At 37.0% G+C, this 25,161-nt stretch overlaps 1 protein-coding gene across 1 annotated transcript in view; it reads right to left on the bottom strand.

The window, feature by feature from the left end:
- The window catches only part of RICTOR (RPTOR independent companion of MTOR complex 2), an 84,734-nt gene that overhangs the window by 19,007 nt on the left and 40,566 nt on the right, over nucleotides 1–25,161 (bottom strand). Inside the window, exons 7-27 of the mRNA XM_040089664.2 lie at nucleotides 24,002–24,128; nucleotides 22,967–23,136; nucleotides 22,654–22,721; nucleotides 21,476–21,543; nucleotides 20,116–20,198; nucleotides 19,391–19,478; nucleotides 18,421–18,511; nucleotides 18,212–18,278; nucleotides 18,023–18,103; nucleotides 16,518–16,618; nucleotides 14,868–15,030; nucleotides 14,351–14,452; nucleotides 11,934–11,980; nucleotides 8,981–9,116; nucleotides 8,231–8,430; nucleotides 7,119–7,245; nucleotides 4,703–4,867; nucleotides 4,211–4,287; nucleotides 4,018–4,096; nucleotides 3,158–3,267; nucleotides 35–122 (exon numbers count right to left, since the gene is read on the bottom strand). Of these exons, the coding sequence (XP_039945598.1) occupies nucleotides 35–122; nucleotides 3,158–3,267; nucleotides 4,018–4,096; nucleotides 4,211–4,287; nucleotides 4,703–4,867; nucleotides 7,119–7,245; nucleotides 8,231–8,430; nucleotides 8,981–9,116; nucleotides 11,934–11,980; nucleotides 14,351–14,452; nucleotides 14,868–15,030; nucleotides 16,518–16,618; nucleotides 18,023–18,103; nucleotides 18,212–18,278; nucleotides 18,421–18,511; nucleotides 19,391–19,478; nucleotides 20,116–20,198; nucleotides 21,476–21,543; nucleotides 22,654–22,721; nucleotides 22,967–23,136; nucleotides 24,002–24,128 (2,238 nt within the window). The remainder of the gene's footprint in view (nucleotides 1–34; nucleotides 123–3,157; nucleotides 3,268–4,017; nucleotides 4,097–4,210; nucleotides 4,288–4,702; nucleotides 4,868–7,118; nucleotides 7,246–8,230; nucleotides 8,431–8,980; nucleotides 9,117–11,933; nucleotides 11,981–14,350; nucleotides 14,453–14,867; nucleotides 15,031–16,517; nucleotides 16,619–18,022; nucleotides 18,104–18,211; nucleotides 18,279–18,420; nucleotides 18,512–19,390; nucleotides 19,479–20,115; nucleotides 20,199–21,475; nucleotides 21,544–22,653; nucleotides 22,722–22,966; nucleotides 23,137–24,001; nucleotides 24,129–25,161) is intronic.

Below are 25,161 nucleotides of genomic sequence, written 5' to 3'. Positions count from 1 at the left end.
AATATTTCAAGTTATAAATGATTATTATCCTCACCTGAGACTCCAACAAATGGCAGCCTGTTTTATGGTGTACCAGCTGGCCATAAAGGTGAACTGGCAGGTAGACATGTGGTCGCTGTAATCTGGCAGGAAAAAGAAACATACATAGGTTTCCCAACACTGCAAATATTTTATTCTAAAATAAATTATACGGCTATGTAATACAATGACTTGCCCTTTATTTTTTTCAAACAGAGAATTCTTTTGAGGAATTTAGAAAGGAACAAACTGTTTCAGCTGGATGTACAATCATCATCTAATCCAACTGCCAGACCACTGCAGGGCTGACTAACAGTTAAAGCCTCTTATCAAGGACACTGTCCAAATGTCTCTCAATCACTGCTCCAGGATGCCTGTTCCTCTCTGTGACCATCCACAACCCTTGTGGTAAGGAAATGCTTTCTAGTATCCAGTCTGAACCTCCCCTGCTTCAGCTCTGAACCATTCCCACGCATCCTGCCCCTGGATGCCAAGGAGAAGAGCAGAGCACCTCCCTGTGCCCTTCCCTTCCTCACGAAGCTGTTGAGAGCAGTGGCGTCACCCCTCAGCCTCCTTTTCTCTCAAGTGGACAAGCCCAAAGACTTCAGCTGCTCCTCGCAGGAGATTCCAGCTCCGTTTCCCTCCTCAGGATGCACTGAAGGACCTTCCCGCCCCTCACCCGCGGGCCCGGCAGGGCCCAGGTGGAGGCCGCTGCAGGCTGAGCCCGGCGGTGCCGTGCCCTGTGCGGGCCGGCGGTGCCGTGCTCGGAGCTCTGGGATGGGCTTTGTCCTCGGGGCTGCCCGGGCCCTGCTGACCCACACTGAGCCCGGCACCGGCCAGCCCCATCTCCCTCTGCACCTGTCCAGCCGCTCCTCTCCCATTTTATCCCTGTGCCCGGTGTTACTCCATCCCAAGGTGAGGAATTAGCATTCGGACTTGTCAAATTCCACCCCATTTAAGATTCCTCAGTGCTCCAGTCTATCTGGATCCCTCTGCAAAGGCCTCTTGTCCCTCAAGAGAATCCACAGCACCTCCCAGTCTGGATCATCAGCAAATTTGCTACTGGTGCATTCAACTCCAGCATCCAGACCACTGATGAAGAACTGGCCCTGGAATGGAGCCCCAAGGAACCCCACTGGTGTGACCAAGCACCAGGCAGATGTTGCCACAGTCAACCCCTTGGGTTCAGTCCCTCAGTCAGTTCTTCATCCACCACACCATTAAGCTGTTCATCCCACAGCTCGACAACTGGTCCAGAAGGATGCTGTGAAGGACAGCATCAATAATCTTGCCAAGATCCACGGAAACAACCTCCACCACCTTCCTTTCACCCAACAGATGGGTGACCTTATCATAGAAGTTAAAGTTTCTTTAACTTAGTTAAACAAAACTTTCCCTTTGTGAACCCATCCTAACTGTGCCTTGAACTTGTTCTTCAAATGCCTTTCAACAATACCCAGTTATAATCTTCTACATAATTTTTCCAGGAACTGAGGTTAGATTAACAGGTCTGTACTGCTCTCGGTCTTCCTATGTGCTTCTTGCAAAATGGAATAAACTGGCTAGATTCCAGTCAGCAGGGACTTCCCCAGTCACAAGATTTTTCATCTTGTAGATGATAAGGGATGGGTCCTGATACAACGTCTGCTAGCTCCCTCAGTACTGGTGGGATAGCACTGACAAGGCTAGTCCCTCAGCCTGGTGGGAACCAGGCTGACCTGTTGAACATTCAGCTGATACAGATGGTCCCCTACAATGTTAGTGTCCACAAATGGAAAGTCACAGTTTCCACATTTGTGGACCTCTGGCTCAGAGAACCAGGCAGCCCAAGCTCTATCGATATTGCTAAAGACTGAGGCAAAAAACACACAGAATTTTAATTAATCTCTGTTTTTCTTCATCCCTGTAAGTCAGGTGACCATCTTATGCAAGTATTGATTCAGTGTTTTCTTCAGACCTCGTCTTTCTTGTATGACAGATTATTGTTCAGTTTCAGTCCTGAATGTGCTTTGACCTTCTGTACCTTCTCCCTGTTTATGTGAATCACAGTTTTATAGTCTTCCTCTGAAGTGTGACCTTCTAGAGATCATATTTCTTTTTCCTCTTGAGCTCCATGAGGAGCTCCCTGTTCAGCCAAAGTGACTCCTCTGCCCTGCTTGCTTGAATTACAACACCATGGGATTGCCTATTCCCTTGCTTCTAAAAGATAGCTCCTAAAAATGGACCAGCACTTCTGGACTCCTTGGACCTCAGAAATGTACTCTGCTAAAGTAGCTCCCCAAGTTAGCTCCCCTGAAGTCCTGGGTAGCAGCTCTGCTGTGCTTTTTCTCATTTCATTGAAAGTTTTATACTTAACCATGCCGTGATCACAGTGGCCTAGAGAACCCCCCTCCATCACAAGCCCTGTATTCACAAACAGCAAGTTGAGGAGCTGTTCTTGGCTGGCTCACTGAGTACCTGTGAAAAGATGGCCTGTATCTCCTACAGACTTTCTCCTACATAGAATTTCCAAGGCTGCTTGTCATTGCACTATGATACTTGCACTTGATGCCTGGAAGTTGAAATCTTCCACGGGAAGCCCATAAGAACAAGAGCTACTGATCCAGAAGTTTCTCCTAATTGTCTATAGAATGACTCATCAGTACTAACATCCTGTCTGAGCAATCAGCAGCAGACACCCACTACATTTCTTCTGTTGTGCATCCCCTTAATCCTCACCCAGAGGTTCTCAGCCACATCACCACTAACTGTAAGGGCTGAATAATCAAACCTCTTCTGTATATAGAATGACACATTCATCTGCCCATCCCTCCTGAAAAGCCTGTAGCCCTCCATTCCAGCACTCCAATCATGGGACTCAATCCACCAAATCTTTGTAACATGAATTCTATTAAAACTATTAAAAATTGTCTAAAACTAATTATATAAAAGCTGTAAAATAAATCATATTTATACTCTGGGAGCTAAGCAATTCATCCAGTTGATCCTCCATGTTTATCATACTGTGCTGATGTACTGCTCCACAAGCAGAATAAACTGAAATTCTGTTGGTACACCTCTCCCTCATACATTTCAGTTTACAGCTCTCCGGATCAGTCCCACCAGCTTATGGCTCAAAACACCATCTTCCCAAATTTACCTTTGGTTGCTCCGACGAACATAGTTATCCCCATCAACAGGTTTGCGGTATGTTGTAAGTGCTTCATTAAGCTGTTCTTCAATCAATTCAACATATTTTAAGTTATATTCCTGTAAGAAGACAGAGGAGGGTTGACACAGTACATTTAGTGGTTTATGAGCCTGGACAAGGAAGAGATAATTGAAGAAGGTACTTTAAGAAAGACTGAATTTTTTTTATTATTTGAAGGTGGACCTCAAGGAAATGCACTTCACACATATAATGAGTTTGCCGAGTCAACAATTGATTTCGTAATTATTTCAGGGAAACTGTTAAACAAAGGAAGAAAGAAATACTTCAAATCTGACAAACTCAATTTCAGCAGATCATAATGCATTTCAGCACTCCTTGAGAAGTGACACTTGAACTACTAAAAAAGTTACCAACAGTAATGTGACCAATCTCTTATAATCAAATGACATATTCTGTCTTCCTGAGTTCTACGTTTAACTTTAATTGCCAACAAGTAGAGATAACAGATATCTTGAAAAGAAGCATTCCTTTGCACACTTTTCTAGATAATGACCTTCCACAACAACCTATTTTAGAAGGTCATTACAATCCTGAAACACTTGCTGAAATACCAAAATTATATAAAGGTCTTGGTAAATCAAAAACACAGGTGGTATAGAGAAGCTATGGAACTGTAAGTCTCTGCCAACCTTTTTCAACAAAAATGTTATGTCACTGATGCAATAAATGTATTTACGTAAGCTTTACAGGTATATTAAAATGCAATTATTTTAAGAATCTCTGTCCTAAATCTACATATTTACAAAATTCCTCCTAATATCTAGCAAACATTTTCTTCTTAGTATTACCTTTTGCCACTTTTCCATCTGTTTTGTTACATAACCTCTTTCATTTAGATAAGAAAACCCCTTTGGGATGGACAGAAATCTGAAAAAAAAATCAGACAGTTGACGTTCTATTTTAAACAGCCCCAGAATTTGAATAAAAAACCCACTTATTTGTTTCCACAGTGTGAAGTCAAAAAGCATATTCAACATTTACCTTAAGAGTAGAAGCAAACCTTTGTCTCCAAGATGAGAAAGAGCTGGTTTCATTTGAATAAGGGCATGAAGATTGGCCTACAATAATTAAGAACACATAAAGAGTACCTGAGCACGATATAAAACTGCAGTAACTACAACCCTCTGCTTGTAATGAAGCAGCAAGTTTTTCACAAGTATCAAATGCCAACTTAATCCTAATATTATTAATTTGAGGTATCTTCTGTCATTAAATACAAATCACTTCACAGAAAGTATAATGAACAAAATAAGCTGCAATGCATAACCCAGATTTCTATGTTTTCTTGTAAGCAATATTGCAGTAGCTTCATCAAAGGGGCCTAATAAACTATTTTAAGTTCATCAATGACAACTGAGAAAGGAAAAAATCAGTCGGTTCCAGCATATTTGTACTTTGCTACTAGGGAAGACAGAGGGGAAGAGCATAAGAGCAGCATACCAAAAATAGGTTAAAAAGAGAAGGGATGCTCACCTTGTCTTCACACGCCTCATCTAGAATATCAAGTGCCTCAGAAGAAATAGTTTTATTTTTATCATGTAACTGGGTCACCAGTAACTCAATTCCCCAGTTGCTGAAGAACTCGACATTAGCTCTCAGCAGCACTCGTAAGTGTTTTGTTGCATACAACCTGCAGCTCTGCAAAGTAAGGAAAATGTTTTCTTGAATGGAAAAAAATAAATGGTGCCTTAAGTTTCAGCTTTTCACATCTGTTTTATTATAACTAACACCGCTAATGATTTATAACTTCTAAAAATACCTTCCAGTTACTGTATTTTGAAGCAAGCAACTGTGATACACACCGTATCTATTAAAATTACGGTTTATTAGAGTTATTTCTATCTTAGCAAATGGGTAAATTGAATCTAAGATCACAAGTAAATTGGTCACCATAAGTGTCCAATCCTCTCTTTTATTATTGTATTATTATATCTTTTGAAGAGAATTTAGAATCCAATTAAAAATATTACACTCACTAGGGAGCTTAATCTTTCAATGAGTCAACCTCAACTGTTTTCATTAGTTTCAGACTCCACTCTTTATCCATAAGAATCATATCTCTGACAGTTTCAGAGAAATATCCTCAATTTATGTCCTCCTCTTCCAAAACACAGTGAGACATTTAAAGCCAATTACTTAAATTTTTCTCTCTTGTATCTACTCTAGAACACATTCTGTCTATTCAGACAATAGAAATAACTTCCTTTGAAGTTATGAATATTCTTTACTAGTTATGTTTTAACTTCTTGTCCTCTATCTCCCTGACATCAGTGCTTGATTGTCTAACAATGTGTGGCAGTGCAAGAATTGTTTTATTAAGTTTTTATAAGAAGTTTTATGTTATGGTTCAGTTCACTGTATCCCCGGTTCTGTAACAGTCCATCCCCTTTTGAGTTTTCTGTGTAACAAATGTATGTCCATCATCCCACCCCCCACCTATCCTTGTCCATCCCCTCTCCCGCCCTGACTCTGGGGCATCTTGTCTATCACTTCGGACCGCTCCCCAGATAGGGAAATCCCAGAGGGAAGGCGTCGAGTGATAGGTCGCCCCGGGGGGGGAATTCCTTTTCTCTTGGTATCAGTGGTCAGAGGCTTGGGGGTGGACACCCCTTGTTGCCCCCGGAATCCCCTGATTTGTTATCTTGTTGTAACCTCCCCTGAACTCTCCCCCGCTTATAAGATGAGAGAGGGAATTTCAAACTCTCTCTTGGCCTGCAGTTTGGACCAGCTGCGGTGCTCCCGCAGTTCGGCCTGAATAAACATCTTTAAACCTGCTTAGCCGAGAGCCATCCTTTTCCTATTGCCGCCGTTGTCACGACACTATTTGGTCCAGCTGCCGCTGACAAGCCCAGCCCAGCAGGTAAAGTTAACCTGCTTACATATCCGGACTGAAAACGTCCTGGTCGCTGTGCAGATCTGAGCCAGCCAGAGGCCAGCATCTGCCCAGTGCAGAAGAGGCACAGCCACAGGAGAGTGGCGCCCAACGCGGGGCACACCATACCGGCAGAGCAGCTTGGAGCCACGTGGGGAGCCCCCTCGCAGTGACAGAGCGTCCGGCGCCCACGCAGGGCCCCCCCGGAGACGGGATAGACCCTGCGAACGGACTGGGGCTGAGATAGCCCGGAGAATCAGTCTCTGGGCGTCACGCACCCCTGGTGATTCGGCTTCTAAGGAAACCTGTGCAAGGGGAAAAGAGGGCAGCTCTGACCCCAGACGGAGTCCTCTTTAGAGGCAGCCCAACTCAACCCACACACTCCCACGTTCCAGGAGAAGGTAAGCAGACCCACAGGGGATAGCCAGGGGCCGGCATCTGCGAGGTGCGGAGAAGGCACAGCCACAACAATGCTACTTTAAAAGTCAAGTTTCCTCTCCCACATCCACTTGTACTTTTTCATCCCCATTCACCTTTTTTGATTCAGAAGAACAAATCCCAATGCCTATTTCCGAACCAACCCCTCATTCCTCTAGCTATAGCATCTACTTGGTTCCAATGCACTAAGTAACCTCAATCACTATCAGAACAGTATCTACTCCTAGAAGGCTAATGTGCTTAGTGCTGCAAGAAAAACAGATTGCTGTTTGTGACAATGCCTTCACAATTGATTCCAGATGCCACTAACCTAAACAATCACATTACACTTAGTTATACATATCAAGACTTTAGTCCCCTCATACATGAGAGAAAGCTCTGTTTGAAGGACTTCATTTCTTGAGCACCAACACAATACAGAATATGAAGTTCACAACATATTCAAAAGCTACACTTGTAGGAATATCATTTCTCTGAATACAAAAATAAGAACCTTTTTCATATATAACAGCTTAAAAACAAAGTCATACACCTTGAATAATAAAATACATGTGTGGAGGGCAACTGAACTGAACTTACATCAGTAGCTGCTGTCAGGATTTTAGAAAGGATAACTCTTGCCAACCCATCTCTGCTATAATCCAGACTAGAAACAGTCAATTTTAACAAGTGATCTTGGTTCTTCAAAGAACAAAGATTAAGAAGACTGGAGGCACGGAAGGGGAGGAAGAAGAAAATAAAATTAGTATTTGAACAAACTTGAACCATCAATAATTTAAACTAAATACTCTGAATTATACTTTTATTACTATAAATGAAGAATACAAAATATGTTCTTGAATGAAATGGAGTAACTTTAAATTGTTATAACTATAAAGTCAAATAGGGATAAAATGTACTGAAAAGGGAGAACCCCAAACCAACATCTTTTATAATGGCTCTGTAAAAATTTTGTCAGCATAATTAGTGATTATAGGTATAAAAATTAATGCTCATGAAGCTCTGCAAACAACTCTTCATTGTAAAACATTTTGTATAAAGCTTGCCATTAAGTTAGTCCTATTAACTGTCTCTATTTTATCATATACCAAGTTTTCTGAAGCCAGTAAAAAGCTTGCTTTCTTAAAATCAACAAAATCAACAATAAAAGATAAAATGGAGTACATAAAAGCACTTGCATTTTTACTTAAAGTTGATTATGTGTTGATAAACTAATACTAGTCACCAGCTAATTTATTCCCAAAGGAAGCAAAGTTTATTTGTACCTGAACAAAGTTTTGAGCTTCAGAACTTCACTCAAATATACTGGACTGAAGTTTTAAGTGCAACATACATCAACATTTCACAAATACTATGGTACCTGCCATTTTTCCATGGTTTGTGTGTTTTGAGTTTTGACTGTTTTCCTATTCGCCCACACTGCATGTTTCAGTACACTAACTACAATCCCTCTTGATACTCATCTCTGTCACACAGGTGTGGATAGGAAACAGTAAGCTGTTTGTGTCATAATCACCTCTGTCTGCTTAGTAATGACAGACTAGAAGACCTTAGGAAAAAAAATGTGAGTCTTTACCTGTAACTACACCAAAATAACCTTAAAGTTTTCATATGGTGGCCCTCATGCACAGTTTAAAATTTGCATTACTATTACACTGTAAGTACAATTTAAACCAAATAAAAGCACTCACCACTGAAACACATTACATTTTTCAAGCATTTTCACTCCATGAGGGTGACAAGATAAAGTACCAAAAAACAGGAAGTAGTGCTGGCTAAGGGTATTTAGTAACCCATTATTCTGAAGACTACGTTCAGGTTTCATTCCTGATGAAGAGTTGAGCCAAAGTACAATATCTTTAACCAATTCCTCCAAGTAACCTTGTCCATCCTAGCAAAATAAAAAGGAATAGCATCTGTTAGTAACAGAAATGTGTCTCTTCTTTACTGAAACTCATTACTTTAAATTTCTTAAAATGTACAAACACAACACAGACAAAAACCAGAAATGCGGCAGCGAAACAATTCAGACTAAAGAAAAAGTTTCAAGGCAAATAAAAGGAGCTAAACATGGAGACATCTTAGGACTAATTCTCTCTTTCGAGGAAAAGAGTCAAGTATTATTTAATGACATTTTCCTCTGACTTGAGGCATAAAAGTCTCTAGTAAAAAAGGAGTTAGAAAAGGAAGGTTATACATACATAATAAAAAAATTCCTTCAAACTCTAAGTTGTATTTAACAAAGCTGCTTTTAATAAAACTTCCACATGAACGCAGTCCTCTTACTCAAATTTTCTCACTGTATTTCTTAATTGCACTGATAATTTTAGATTTAACACCCAAAAATCTCAGAAGTCTTTACCAAAAATTAAGGTTTTTCCAGGTGGCATTCGGCAAGATTACTCATTCTACTTCCAGTCTTGTAGCTGAAAATTTCTTACCTCCTCTGATTCAAGAAGAAATTCAGTAAATTGACAACCCACAACAGTGAGCTGCTTTGCCTTGGCATAGTCCAGATCCAGGTTAGCATAGAGCTTACTGCTGGGCTTGTAAAAATACAGCAATCTCCTTACAAACCTATAGAAAGTAAAATAGATTTGGCTATTTTTTCAGTATGATAAGGACAGTCTCACAATACAGAATGATGCTAGTAGAAAAAAATGGGTTATTCTTGGTTTCTTGTCAGTAAGCCTTATTATCAAAAGGGTAGCAGGTAACAGTACTAACTCTATCCAGACATAATTTCAGAGATGCTGCTGTACTGTGTGTTATAAAGGGTTTTCTATACCATTACTTAATATAAGCAAAGGAACTTGAAATCTCTATGCTCTCAGAAGCTTTAGCTTCCTTCTCATTCTCATAATTTATTCTGCTGTAATTTATCCTGCAGCAAGTTCCAAAGATGGTATTATCTACACTAACAAACAGCTTAGAAAAGAAACTTGTGACCAGAGTTTTCTTCAGCTGTTATAGTTACTGCTACTGGGAAAAACAGATTTTTCGTGTTCTGACGGGAAAAAGTCTCATTTATACAGCAACACTATTTCCAAACACCTCACTTAACCATTTCTAAAGCATGACACAGTGATTGTTAACACACTCTCAGACTTCTTAAAATCACAGTAAGCAATGTAGCTTGAGTTCTGCATCACAGGAATAAGTCTTCAGCAAAGATCCTCCTCTCACCAATTCTTCAAAAAATAAACACACAACTGTGCTTTAAAATAACACAAAATGTTTCATCAGAAGGTAGATCTGTCAGGCATTAAGAAAACTTAATTACAGAACTGCACTCATATTTGAAAAAGTCAGAGTAATCCACCAACCCTAACGCCAAACACAGGACCAAGGAAACCTGAGGACTTAACTTTAAGTTTTGTCAAATAAAAATTATTTTATCCTGGGTTACTAGCAATAAACATATATTGACATGTAAATTGATACACATATGTATCTATATGTATATTTAAGTGTGTGTGTGTGTTTATCAATGTGCATGCGTTTTATTTTGGGACCCCCTGGGCCCCTCACTACAGGAAGGACATTGAGGGGCTGGAGCAAGTCCAGAGATGGGCAACAGAACTGGGGAGGGGTCTGGAGCGCAAGTCCAATGAGGAGCAGCTGAGGGAGCTGGGGGTGTTTAGGCTGGAGATAAGAAGGCTCAGGGGAGAGTGCTCTTTACAACTCCCTGACAGGAGGTTGTACCCAGGTGGGGTGGTCTCTTCTACCAGATGACAAGTGACAGAATGAGAGAAAAAGGCCTCAAGTTGCCCCCAAGGAAGTTTTGATTAGATATCAGGAAAAATTTCTGGACTAAAAGAGTGGTCAGGCATTTGAACTGCCCAAGCAATCGCTGGAGTCACCATTTCCAGAGGGATTTAAAGGACATATAGACATGGCACTTGGAAACAAGCTTTAGCAGTGAACAGTTAGGACTCAATGATCTTTGAGGTCTTTTTCATGATTCTGTGATCCTGTGTGTATACATACATTGCATTAACTACATCTCTATGAAATGAAGGAATCTTTAAAAAAATACCTGAAATTTCACTTTAACAGCTATAAGACCATCACAACAATACTAACATTAAAAAAAGATCCATTTATGGAAGGAGAAATAAATGTAATTTACACTTGAAAAGCAAAGTGGCAGAATTTTTTTAATCATCAGCAGTTAAACTAGAGAGATTTGAGGCTTAGTTACTTATAACTAAATAGGAGCAACAGCTCAAAATCCTGCAGAAAGGATTGATGAACTATAGAAGATTCAGACCAATTCCATTCTAGATTTTCCCAATTTATTTGAAATTAAATTATTTAAGCACTGACCAATGCTTAGTGCAGCACAAAACCATGGAACAAGACCACTAAGCCACACAGGTAGGTTGAGGAGTGTGTGTTGGTGTCACAGTCAGAACTGCAGATACTGCTTTAGCAAAACAATGTTATAAACTACCAGATTTGGAAAATAATCCCTTACTCCAAAGTACAGACTGACAACAAATATTTCAGGGAAACCCAGAAAAAATACAAACGCAAAATTAAATTATGGTTATGATAACAATGGAACTACTGCTCATGCTGTAAATACTTCATAAAAGTACCCTGACTACTTCTTGGTATAAATTTAAAACAGAGACACACGAGTCTTTCACCATATATTTTATCTTTTGGGTTTTCCCCCAATTCTGGAAGTAGCCTTTCAAGCCCACAAATACAGACCTATTCTTAAAAAAAAAGTAATCTATTTCTGAAGCACATGCTAAAAAGCACTTCCAAGATCTAATTAGTAACTCTATAACCACACAGGCACAAAAGTAATAAAAATGTCTTATTGACAACAGACATGAAAGGAACCAGAACTGTACTGGAGGTTTTTTGGTTGGTTGGTGTGTTTTTTTTTTCCTTTTGTTTTGTTGTTGCTGTTTGTTTGTTTGGTTTTTTCCCTCCAAATTACACATGCTTGTCTTGCCATTAACAGCAACTAGAAATAATTTCCTCTTGGTTTTTGATGAAAGCTGTAGTTAAAATTTTTTTTAACTATAGACTTAACTCTGTAAAAATTTTCCAAGCTCTGACATAAACCACTATTGTTTTAAATATCAAGCGTAACATTTCTAAGGTTTAAAATTAAATTTAGCATTTGCAAAGGTGGTATGATTCCTAAGGGACTAAATACATAAAGTACCTGTGCATAAAAAAGAACCTTAAACACCTGTTTATTTAAAGCAAATACTGCAACTTAATTATCCTTAACTTAACTGATACCTTAACTTCTTATCTATAGATTAAATTGTAGAAATGTGATACATCTAGGGAATATTTTCTTGCAATAGTAAAAACCAGTTTTCCGAATTGATTTCTTCAAAGAAAGTCTACATAATTTTTACATACCTGTGCAATTGTTCATCTTTGTAGTTCCTTAGATTTATATTTGGCCACTAGAAAAAAACAGCAAATACAGCATTATATGAAACTTGTACATCAGTCCTTGATTAGTCAATAAAATTCACTTATTTCTATCATTTGTATTTACCTAATAATTAGAAATTTCTTACACCTAATGTTACATCTTAGAAAGGACATTATCTTATTGAAAAGCCCACACTGCCTGCTTCAAGAATCATTCAATTTTTTTCTAGAGATGGACAGGGAATGTTGGTCACATGATACATGTACAAGACCACAACTGAAATGAAAACAAAAAAATTATGAGAAGCTGATGAAAAAGCAACAATTTTGCTTGGTTTCTTTTCTGCAAATAACAAAATTTGATATCCAAAACAAGGAAATAATTTTTGGCTACTGCTTTCAATATTCATTGGATTTGGTTTAAAAGTAATCATTATTCTGTTACAGATCACTTAAATGCTGCTTATTAAAATGGTACTTAAATTCTCTTGTTAATAATTTTTAAGATGTATTAAGAAGGGCCACATGAAAAGTAATACTCTCTTCAGAATCTATTCTTTCTTCGCATTACATTTTCCTCTGTTTTTACAGCCATCTGTTGTCTCTATGGTTTCAAATTTTTTTTCTGTTGCTACTAGGGAATATTTTCTTGTCAGGAATGGAAAAAAGTGCATCAAACATTTTTCTTCGCTATCTACATGACACAGTTCTACATTTCCAGTTGGTATTCCATTATAAAGACACACACTGCATTAGTTAATGATTAGTAAAATTGACTACATCATGTAACAGTGCCAGATACAGATGAGGCTGACACTTTTGCTGATCTTTTAGCAGCTTAGACAGCAAGTTGAGCAAGTGAAAAAAAGCAGTGAGGCACCACCTGAGATGCACACAATAAGGTGGTTAGCTCTACAGATACAAGGCTGCAACAGACAAGGGGGAGGTGAGCAGCCACATGAGGTAACAAATTTCAGACACTGGAATCTGGATCCTGCTCATTAGAGGACTAAAGTCAACCACTCTGGTAACATTATCTCAGCTTATGCTGGTGTTACACAGGAACAGAAATGGTTAAAAGTAAGCCAGAAAACATACACACTTCTCATTCAGAAAGAAGTCCCTAGATTTCAGACATTAGGAAGTCTTGACAGGACACTAGAAAATACACTGCTGGGGAGGTGAGAGATGGCAGAGAAACTGGCTGTCTGACATGAATTTCAGTTTTACAAAACCCCAAACACATTAGAAGTCAATTACATAAGGCTTCCACTGCCAGAATACTACACAGACTAATTAACAGTGAGATTCTGAAAAACAGTTTTCTGATAGTATCTTTAATATGGAATCAAAGTATCTATGACTAACAGTTATCTAGTAACCCAGTAAATCTTATAATGGCAGTAAAAAAGTCTGTGTTAACAGTGAAATCTGGTGGAGCAAAGCTACTGTCATATTCATATTCAGGTCTTTATACCAGACAGATTCTTGCTCTTTCAACTTTATCGGTCCCTGAAAAAAAGGCACAGAAATATTTAGTTTCTTTTCTTTTTCTCAAAAAAACAACATAGTCTTGATTATGACTGTCACCATTAATCCTTTTTTGAACTTTCACCATCTTTGTAACAACACAATAAAGAAGACGGTAAGAGAATGCTACTCAGCTGAAGGATGGCTTTGATGCACAGAATGACATTTTAGAGTGATTTTGGTTTGAAGACTAAGTACTCAGAAAGTTTTCCTAGTTGAGCAAAGATTATTTTCTGCTTACAGAAAGACGTACTGTCTTAACATCTCTGCATTAAATATATTAAATATACTTATATAGATCTAAAACAATGCCCTTCACTCCATGAGGTATTTCCTTTATGATGCAAGAAGAAATTATTTCTGCAATGAAATAGATGCTACAGAAGTATTTGCATTAGTTCAAAACATTTAGTTAAGTTTTCACAAGTAGTTCAGTCTAAGCATCTGAAGTTTGATCTAGAACCCATCTCTTACTATAACCTTCAGCTCACATTATTTAAAAAAAATCTGCTATGAACCTGAAAGTAGCAGTATCCCTCTACAGTCTGAACTACTAGGAGCTTTAAAGACAATATACCTAATTCTAGAAAAGTAAATTTCTATACAAATAAAGACATATAACATTTAATACACACTTCTTAGGAAAAATGTGAATTTAACTGTTGTTCATTTTTGAATATAATTTAAGGGCTGTATATAAAGAGACTACAGCAGCACTGACTAAACCCAGGAGATTCTAATTTCCTGAAATAAAACAAATTATTAGATGTACTCTGTAATGACTATTAGAAAGTCAAAGCTCATATGTGAAACAGACTTTTTCCCCAGACAATTTCTTCAACATACTACCATGGCCTTTGTAAACTCACCTTCAGTATGGTCCCTATTAGATTCCAATTCCAGTCAAGGTTCTCTTTGTGATTCAGAACTTGGCTGTCTCGAAGGTTCATGATGAGTGCTTCTTCCGTATCCTGGAATACCAATATGAAAAATACAACAGGTTTACCTGCACCATCTTTTTAAGTCTTGCCGCATGAAATACTTACCGCTCATGTAAAATCATTAAAATGGATGTGTTTCACAGTAATGTGCATTTAAAGGTAAGTTACAGATATACTATAGTAGGTTGTAGTACTGCATTAAGAACCTAACAGTAAGAGATCACAACTGGTTGCAAAAAGCATTAAGTTATTGAAATTCCATTTCTTAATTTCTAGAGATGCAATTTAGTATCCACAAGTACCTGCAAGGCAAACAAGATAAAAAAATACTACACAGAATCACACAAATGATTCTGATTTACACTGAGTAAAGCTTGAGGATTAGGATCCAAGTCTCTGGAACACAGTGTTAAATTCAGGTTTGAAAAATGAATTGTCATAATACCTTTAAAATAAAGATGTCTTTCTGTACACGGTACTGATCCCTTTTTTGGTGTGTTGAGATTGCTTTCTGAATAATATGATCTAAATGGAGGCTGTAAGGTTTAGGGCCTCTTTTCTTCATCTCGTGAAAACGTTTTAAGCAGTTGAGGGCTGCACTTGCTCTCCTAATAGTAAAAATAAATGTTATCATTAGTATTCAGCAATTGTTATCAGACCAAAGAGGACCACCACCTTCTGAGTAAACAGTTCAAGAAAGATCTGACCAACAATTCTGAAGCAAAAAAAAATTTCTTTACAGACATTTCTGTACATCCACAAGGGTCAGTCTCATATTGAAATTTTATGTAAAATTATCTTTTAGAATTTCTAGTACCTGAGTATTACCCTTACTGATAACTCTTCCTCTGCTCTGCAATTAGTGGTGCCTGTCACAGTTCAGAGAGGATATTGGAAAGTTTAAAGTTGATTTCCACTGTGAGATGTCACAATGAGAGATCGACATCCGGCAGCAAAGTTGGTAGTTGAGAGCCCTAGCTTCAACTTAGAGTAACAAAGTGTCTCTCACACATTCTCATCCCCACCCTGCCTCCCCTCAAGGGTGGCAGGAGTATCAATAGTACACTTCCGGCTCTGATCTCTAAACAATTCAGCAACAGCATGTTTCTATTGTCTGGGTAAAGATAGGGAGTAACACAAATAACAGACGACATGGGTAAAACCAGTTAATTAAAAACAGTGGTAGGAGAAAAATAGCCCACCTACTGAGCAAATAAAAATAAGGAAGTCTAAAAAAGAGGGGTTAAGTCTTTCTACCCCCAAAACAAAAAACTGATGCAGTGTAGGAGAGTGCTTTTATTTTATTTTTAAACAAATACCTTTGGATTTTGTCACTTATCTAAATTATTTAAATTTAATCTGTAACACAGATTACAGTCCTTCAGACTACAAAACAGTGTAGAGTGCTGACCAACGCCAAGCTCCTCAAATAAAAACCCCTACTTCTAAAAAATCACTTTATTTCAACGGAAATGGGAATTCTTACTACTCTATCAGGTATGTCCAGAAATGCAAAAAACAACAATTCCAGGTAATACACAAGCATCCATCTTCTGCTCTTTATTCCTTCTTTCATCTCACCACCTTGGCCATGTGGAATATCCTCTCCTGAAATTTCAGATATGCTTTTTTTGAAAACTAGTAGTGTCATTTCCTATCAGAATCTTCCACTGACATGCATGAAAACTAAAAAAGAGAAGACCACTACACTTTTAGGAAGTACTCTACAAGCAGCATTTATCATTTATCACTAGCAGTTTGGAAAAATGCTGTAATTTATCACTGAGAACACAAAGAAAGACAACATTATGATACACTGATCAGAATACCGATCTGACAAGAGAGATCAGAAATAGCAAGAGTAGTTAACAAATATATTTTTAGAGGTGAAAGACACCTCAACACACTCAATTTGTCTTCTACAAAGAAAAGCAACTAAGACCACAAAGTTGAAGAAGAAATACATATTAAAGACATATGAATTTATCAAATTATTTGACTTCTCCCATCAGGAAGTTTCAATTGTGTAAAGTATGCAGAAGATGGCATTTTGTGACAGAATTTTATGTTTTCAAATGTAACATAGCATTCTTACAGTCTTTTCTCTTTCATGATGTCGAAGGATGCTGCCATATTCATCAGTGTTGGTAAGCAGTGCAAGTGATGGCTGTGAGAATGAGGAAGAATTGTGTTTGCCTACAAAAAACCCAACAGAAGACCATTTGGAATAACTTATTACATCTATTTAATCCATCTTTTTAGGATCAACATTTAAAGAATCTACCACTTTTCACAAGATTTTCACAAATTTATGACAACAAAATCACCATTTGCTTGATGTCAGAGCATAATTACAAACTGTTTTGAATTTGTGATGCAACTAATAGCCTGAACTTCACTAGAAAATAACTTGAAACAATTTCAGAGTTTTATAATACATATTGTTTCCACTGGAGTTTAAGTTGGAACATGCAAAAACTTGCAGAGCATCAGATGTGCTTGTGTCGTGCACATAATAGTACTAAAACCCCTAAAATCAGAAACTCAGTAAAAGCTGATTTCTTTTCTATGGATTACTGCAAAAAAACCCTGATTAATTAACATTCAAAGTTGCTAGACATTAAACTGCTTTTAATAAACATATGTAGTTCTAAAAATATTTTTGGAAACTAAAGAACAAGAAGATAAAGAAAATACTTATGTTTCCGAACACTAAATAAACAGATATGTATTTTTCTCAGTTTTTGACAAACAGTAGTCAATTAGTATCCAATTAACAGATCATCTCTTCAGAAAATCAAAAACTACCTGTGCTTTACATCATACTCCAATGTGAGTTAAGACTCACACCCATTCAAAAGTATTCAGGAAACCACAAAAATACCATAAATAAATAAATAAATAAATAAATAAATAAATAAATAAATAAATAAATAGGTAGGTAGGTAGATAGATAGATACCATTATAGAAAGCAAAGGCTGAAATGTAGCACTTGAGGATTCAAGGAAACAGTATCATCATCTCAGTACAAGATTAGTTTAAGAGAAAGAAGATACTGTAAAAGCTATTTTAGGTCCACAGAAGTGGAATGAAGCTGAAGTTTCCCTGCAGCAGGAGCACTCCACCAAGATGGAGCTGCCTGAATGAGTAACATCAAGTACTGAAAGCACATCAAGCTGAATATGAAAACAATTTCATCTGTCTCCCCTGTGAGGCAGAAAGCTGAACACACTGTCAAGAGGCCTACTGACCATCCTTCTAAGAAAAGCAAAAATTAGTCTTTTCCCAAAGATAGCTACTGATGGGTGCATTTGCAGGGTTACAGCTTAAAAATACAACTGCTTTTACGGCAAGAAAGTGTCCTGGTGAGAGTCAGAGCTACAGACAGCCTTGGAGCAGAACCCCTAGCACTTTCAATACTTTCCAAACAGTCATCCTATTGAATAATATTGGTTTTAATATATGAAGTATATATATAGAAGATGTAATGTGAAATTAATTCACTGTTCAGATGAAAACTACATGTTTCAAGCTTGGAATACAAATTAATGCTATAATAGCAAATATCTAGTTACAAGAGTACAAAGAGTGGTATTTACCATGTGCAAAAGCTCTCCCAAAAGGATAGTTGCTCTGACAGATACATGGTCATCACTACTTGTGATCACTTCAACCAGACCCTTCAGAAAGTAAAAAAAATATTACAATATTTAATGTATAACATCTTACTTGAACTCCTGCAGGAAAAAAGTAGTAAGCATCTATTAAAACTGAAAGTCATTAGTTACCTCTAGAAGTCCATTGGTAATAAAGGCAGAAAGCACTAAAGCCAAGTAATTATCCATTAGATCAGGCCTAAAGAGAAAAAAGTATGGGAACAGTTTAGAAAGAACATTTCTTATTGTTTCTGCAAGAAAACCAGAAATGTTTTCTGCCACTGCCACAAAACAAAACACGAATGATTGTTTAGACTAAGTTAAGTTCATTGAATCCTCACCTTGACCTGGCTCGATGGGGCAAAACAGTCTTAGCCTCAGCAGCTACAAAGCCATCAGAAAGTCTCCAGCAGTCTTGAAACCTGCCTGGATCTAGAACAAGAAAATACGGACAAATGTAATTACAATTACTGGCTTTCCCCATATTATTTTAATGGCAGTCAGTATGTAAATAATAATCCTCGCCCGCAAATATTATTTCAGGTGGCTTCAAATTACAGAAAAGTTTGTCATACAGGATCTCTAATAAGTAATCTAATCCACAGTCCTGAACAAAGCAAGGGTACCTTGAAAGGCAGGACAAAGATTGTGTGTAAGTGTCAACAAAACCAGCACTATTTCCAATTCACAAACACATTAAATATGTTTAACAGAAAATACCATTAGCACCTAAAATGTTACAAAGGTGCATCTATATATGGAAGTAACAAGTTCACAACAAAGAATAATTTATTTACTTATAAATGAAAAAAAGCAGAGAATTCTCTTGGGTTTACAAAGGAGTAATTCTAAAGATGAAATACTAATTTGGTTAAATTTAAACACATGAAAAAGTATGCACTCGCCCTCAAAAAAGAAGTCTAAGGACAATGGGGACAGCTAATAGACAGACAATATATAGAAAAGACTGACTAATAATTTTTCTGTAGTATTCACTAAACATTCCCACAATTCTGAATACTCTTAAGAGCTCAGAGAAGTCTAATCTGTGGTGTTGACCTTACAGTTTTTTGTGTTAATGCCTAACTATGCTGATCTTTCATCAAACTTCCAAAACTTAACAGGTGATAAAGAATTTTAAACAGGACTTCAGAGCACCCAATAAATTGGGTGATAAAACCCAATTTATTTCAGTGATAAAACTGTTAACACTAAAGCAATTTACAATACACAAGAGACAGTAAAGGTTTCAAATTCGTATAGGAGAGCTTCATAGACAGAATTCTTGTGTGAACCATTTTAAATACTTACCTACACTGAGAAGTGCCTCAATAAATTCTTCTGCAATAACAGGGAGAGGAAGGCGAAATATATCGTAGAGAACTTCAAGCAGACCTCGCTACCAAAGACAATATAACACAACAGTAATTTTACAGTTTTACAAAATTGTCCCTTTTTTCACTATTAACGCTGATCTTGAGATTTCTAGAGTGCTAACACTGGTGCATTTGTTGCAATATTTTTTTCACAAATACAAACAAACTGGAGAAGAGAGGACGAGGCTTTTTTACTTTTGAATTGTCCCTTATTGTCACTATGAATGCTACAGTAGTTCAGACTACTTGGATTGCATATTTTTAGAACAGTTACATCTGGAACCATCAATTTTCGTCTAGTAAGTTTAATTTGTAAGGATACCCTTTTATTTACCTGGAATTCAACTCTGATTATTATGCTTTAAACTTGCAACTGCAGCTACTGTAACCTTGCTTTGGTTTGTGAACAGAGTAAAAATTAATTTATGTACTTTTCTCTCCTCCATTTTGTCATAAATACATGGTGTGCTTCCCAGTTTCGTAAGAATTTTGTAACAGCATTATAGACTTGCACTTTGGGGGTTAAATAAACTCAAGGACAGTTGTCTCATAACTGGAGTCTGTGTTTATTTAAACCATTAAACAGTTAAAAAGTTAAGAATAACTTAATTAAAATAATAAATATTCTTCCTATGTCAGTACTAAATATTCACCACCTACCCGGATTTCCATATTTGGTATACAGAGTACCCCAATAAGAGACTGAATCCCAGAATTTCCAGGTTTGCACAGGCTGATAATACCTAGAAAATATTTAATGCATAATATTCCCTCATCAACAAAAGCAAGGACAATAGACACATTGCTAAATCAGATTTCCAGTTTGAAAACAAGCTCACATTAAAAAATTATTATAAACATTTTCACCTTTATAATATCATCCCCATCCCAATCAGTAATATTTAATAGCACTTCCTAATCACAAAACTTTATATCCTCATTACAAATTTGTGCTACTTTTGTCCTTCCAACTGTGAACAGGACTCAAAAGTTATCTACGAAAACAACATATGCATGGAAGGAATGACAAAAAGACAAAACTGTCTGTAATGAGTAATTCTTAAGCCTGAAAGGTTTTCATCATCTGGACAGAACTGTAAGAAATTTCAATCAAAAGCTGTATCTTAAACTAACTAATTGATTAATTTCCTTTTAGCCTCAGGTGAATTCTAACAGCTGTTAGATCTAAGTGCCTGAGTGTAGGAAGATGCAGTAATACAGCTATGAGAAACTGTTTTCTGGAAGTTTCAAAGTCATCATGCTTCCTCTCCAAGCATGTGAGAACACACAAGAAACCTGAAGGATACCTAGATATTAAAATTAAGCTTAGCTATCATTTTCAGAACTTAAAAAATAACACAAGTAGTGTCACAAAACAGCCTAAGCAGAACATGGAAAAATCCCACTCAAAATTTTGGTAAATATTTATATTAACTGATTTAAATTTGCGAGACAGTGTCTTGACTAAAAAAAAAAAGCAATCCCTGAGGCAGTACCTTCATCTTATATATTGTAATATAGTAGATAAAGGATTTAGTAAAATAAAAAAAAAACCAACTTATTTTATTTAGAAATGTCTTCTACATTAAAAATTGCAAACTATGCCCGTCTCCAATCTGTCTTCAGCTATGGCAGCTAGTCAAAGCAGGTAAAATATCTGCCAATATCTCTTAATACAGACAAAAAGATTTCATTTACAGTGGCAGAACCATCACAAATACAAATTCTTACTATATGATGTTATTTTAAACACCCTTTCACCCATTAGATTTCAAGAATGACCATCAAGATGTAATTTATAAAGCATTTTACACAGGGAGAGGAAAAGCTGTGCCTTGGCAGGAGTCTAAGAAAACTATGTATCACTTCCTCCAATTATCAAAACACATAAAAAGTAACATTGTAGGAAGGCATTGATTGAAATTAGACACATCAAATTAAACAGATCCTGTGTTATTTATACCAGAAAGTAAAATCACACTTCCAATCATTAAGTTTCAAACAAATAAACAAATCTTACCTGCCCATGATCGAAATGCTGCCACTATTCCCATTTTACTAGCTAGGAATCGTGCTTCTCTGTCCTCTCTGTCATTAAAACAACAAATGTCACAATGCAGGTAATAATTACAAAACAAAGAGTATTACAGTATTATTATTATTTAAAAGTAGTTAACTGAGATGGGGGACAAAACTCAGAGTAAAATAAATATTTTTCATGTGCATATATGTGTACATATGTATTTAAACAATGAATATACACACAGGAAAGGTTAGAATTTTAATTATTGTTACTTTTCCAGGGGAGTTTACACAGAAGGAAGATAACATCAAAAACACCTATAGGAGTCAGATGAATCATTCTGCACTTCCACTGACACTAAGTCTATGGCAGAGATGTAAAATCTGGACTTTATACAGTTACCCAGACCTAAACATCTAATCCCATCTGATAATTTAAAAATCCTGAATAATTCAAGTTGGAAGCCATCTCAGGAGAACTCTTTCTAGTCCAAATTACTGTACCAAAAGTCACTAGTTACCAGACTAGGCCAGATTATAGAAACAGAAGGGTTTGGGTTGGAAGGCAAGGTTGGACCGTCAAAGGTCAGACCATTAAAGGTTGTCTAGTTCAACCCCTTTGCAAGAACTCAGCAAACACAGTGTGTAGTCCACACTATTTTTACAGTGTTGAGAGCTTTAGGCGGTAACAAGCTTCTGTAATTCAGCTTGGAACACTTGCAAAAAAATTCAAGGCTTTACCCAGCTGGGTGCTAGAAACTCTCAAGATTGAAGGCAGCAGGACCTCTCTGGACAACCTACTCTAACTCTTGACTAGCCTCATATAAAATCATCCCTTCCGCCCCTTATATCAAGTTGGAATCTTTCTTGCTTCAATTTGTCTCTGTCACTTCTTGTCCTCCCACCTTACACCACCATGAAGGACCCTGGCTACATCATCTTGAAAGCATTTTCATAGGTAGTAAAAAGGCTGCTATTCAGCAGAGGGTGTCCCTCAACCTTCTCCTCTTTAGGCTAAACAAGCCCTTTTAAATTTTAAATGCTTAACGATATTTTAGAAATAGACTCTGGCCTACTATATGCAACTTCTGGAAAGTAAGTATTTGGAAGAAAGTACAGCGTAATTCCAATGTTATGAACATAACTGACAGCACAAGCAGCAGCACTAACACTTACTTGAGTTGTCCTTCTGCTGTGTCTGGATTATGCCTGTAGTGAAAATCTGTGTAAGGGGCTAAAATCCGCTAAACAAAAGAAAGACATGCATTATTTTCACATGAAAATACAGTTAAATCACTACTGCCCTTTCCTTAGTCCCGCTCCAAACTGAGGTGTATTACTCTTGCTTTATAAATCTTAGGCTCTTAGCCTAAAACATTATCTTTTAGACACTGTGCACTAACAGAGAGGAAATCTGTGACAAAAGTAAAACAGTCAAATAAGTAATACAGTGTTTAATTTCTGTCACTAAACAAGTAACTGCACTCACCTCTAATTCTACATCTGCTCGCACATACTGTCGGGTCTTTGGATGATTAATGAGGTGCAAAACTGTAGTTATCAGAGCCTCATTTATTCGGCTTAGCTGACAGTCAATCACATTTTTCAAGATGGTACTTAAACCACCCCGAAGAGCCACCACCTCAGGATTCTGAAGTGCTAGATAAAGGAAAAGAACTAATTTTGGCCAGTGATCGAAGATAAAACATTTCATGACATATGACAAACTTATCACGTCAAGTATGTATATCTTACTTGTCCTGAACTCTGCTGAGGCACATGTAAAGCTTTTAAGGGAACTGGCTGACATTGGCAGTAAATTCCGATTTTGGAGTGATTTAACATACACAAAAATACTGGTCACTCAGTCTCCAGCATATGGCCATTTCCCAACTTAACTCCCAACCAAGTTTCCATACAGTTGTTTCTGGATTTCCCCATAGAGTTTCCACGCTTCACTGAACTGACATAGATAAAATATTTATACTGAAATAAGAGTAGCATTTTGTTTATTTCTTTAAAACAGAAGTTTTACTCTTGAAAACAAAATTGCTGAAGTTATTTCCTACTGATTGATTTTGAAAAAACTTCAAAAATCAGCAGCCAAATGCAAGTTTAGGGAGCCAGTATAAACCACTGTCCTGATAACTACAGTACCCACACCCAAAATTTTTGAAAAGGATGGTATTTCGTAGTTCTCTGAACTGTCCTAAATTTGTCAGCATCCTGTGTTGTGAAATCTCCCTATTTCAAATCCATTAGTTTAAGAAACACAAACTGCAGTAGAGAAATTTGATTTTTAAGGCAAACCAAAAACTGTCAAGCCTTGAAGGAAAGATGAAAACCTGGAACCTTTGCCTATGATACATATATAGAGTTTAAGTCATTTTGGTTTATATCATGCTAAGAACTAAAATCCATTAAACTTACAGTTAGAACACTTAACATCTAATTCCTTATTAAACAACTACCGTGAGTGACAACCACATCAAAACTGAACCATAATTAAGAAAAATTATCTTACCTAGTTCACAGATAATGGCTATACATGCTCGAACCATTCTGTCTCGTTCTTGAAGACCATCATTTCCAACTGCTATCAAAGAATTAGCAATAGAACTGGGGAACAATGAAGCATTCACAGTGATCATCTGCCAAAAAGGAATGAAAAAGCCCTCTGGTTTCTTCATATTTCTCTAAATACACTTACATATTCATCAGCATTCTGTTTCCTACACACAGTTAGACAGACCAGTCTACCTGTTACTCGTCTGTATCTGGTGAATCTTCATAACTATTTCTTTTGCGCTTGAAATATTTTCCATTTCAATTTGTTTGTCAATTTACTTTACCATTCTCTTCTTGCTCCAGTTTTTAATTTTTATATTTTATCTTAACAAGAAAGAATTTAAAAGATTTTTTTGCAGTGAGAATTAAGGCTACCTTCATCATAGTTTTTTTCTCAAGATTATCTTTATTGACAAATAACATTATCCAATGACACAGAGTAGACTACAAACCCATCTACTATTAAGGACTGCACCACAGAAAGCGTCAGCTGTTAGTCTGGAACAGCCAGAATTCACACCAGATTAAGGAGCAAGACGCATTAAAGGTAAAGAAAGCCACCCATGAACAACCAACCAATACCACCAACTCTTCACCACCCCCAAGTGAGGCTATGATTAAAAAGGCTGAGCAACTGATTGTTCACATTTTTTCAGTTTGTGAATATTAAATACACATATCCTTCTGGAACAAGAATCTCACTAAACAGATGCATTACTAAGGGGGAAGCAGGTTTTTGTCTATCTGAAAAGGGAACAGTGCAATATTTTACAGCCCATTAAGGTATGTTACCTTTTTTCCTCCACTAATAAATAAAAAAGAGACATAAAAAAAATACTCAATATACATCAAATACCTAAAAATTCAAGGCAAGCTTCCCATGCTTTGCTTATCATCTTTTTTGTTTGCAACAAATCCAGGCTTATCTTTGTAATTCTTCCAAAACCCTTTTGTCCTATAGCCATCTTACATCTTGCTTTGATGTGCTATAGGTGTTTATGCAAAGATGATTAGCTTTTTACCTTTTTTTGAAGAGATGTTAAAATGAGAGGGTATTAGCTATTATGATCAAAATATTGGAAGAGTTTTAACAAATCTGTCTCTAAATACATGCTT

The sequence above is a fragment of the Hirundo rustica genome, chromosome Z, assembly GCF_015227805.2.
Source record: "Hirundo rustica isolate bHirRus1 chromosome Z, bHirRus1.pri.v3, whole genome shotgun sequence".
Classification (NCBI taxonomy): Eukaryota; Metazoa; Chordata; class Aves; order Passeriformes; family Hirundinidae; genus Hirundo; species Hirundo rustica.
The sequence above is the reverse complement of the archived record's forward strand: the minus strand, read 5'-3'. Positions and strand labels throughout refer to the sequence as shown.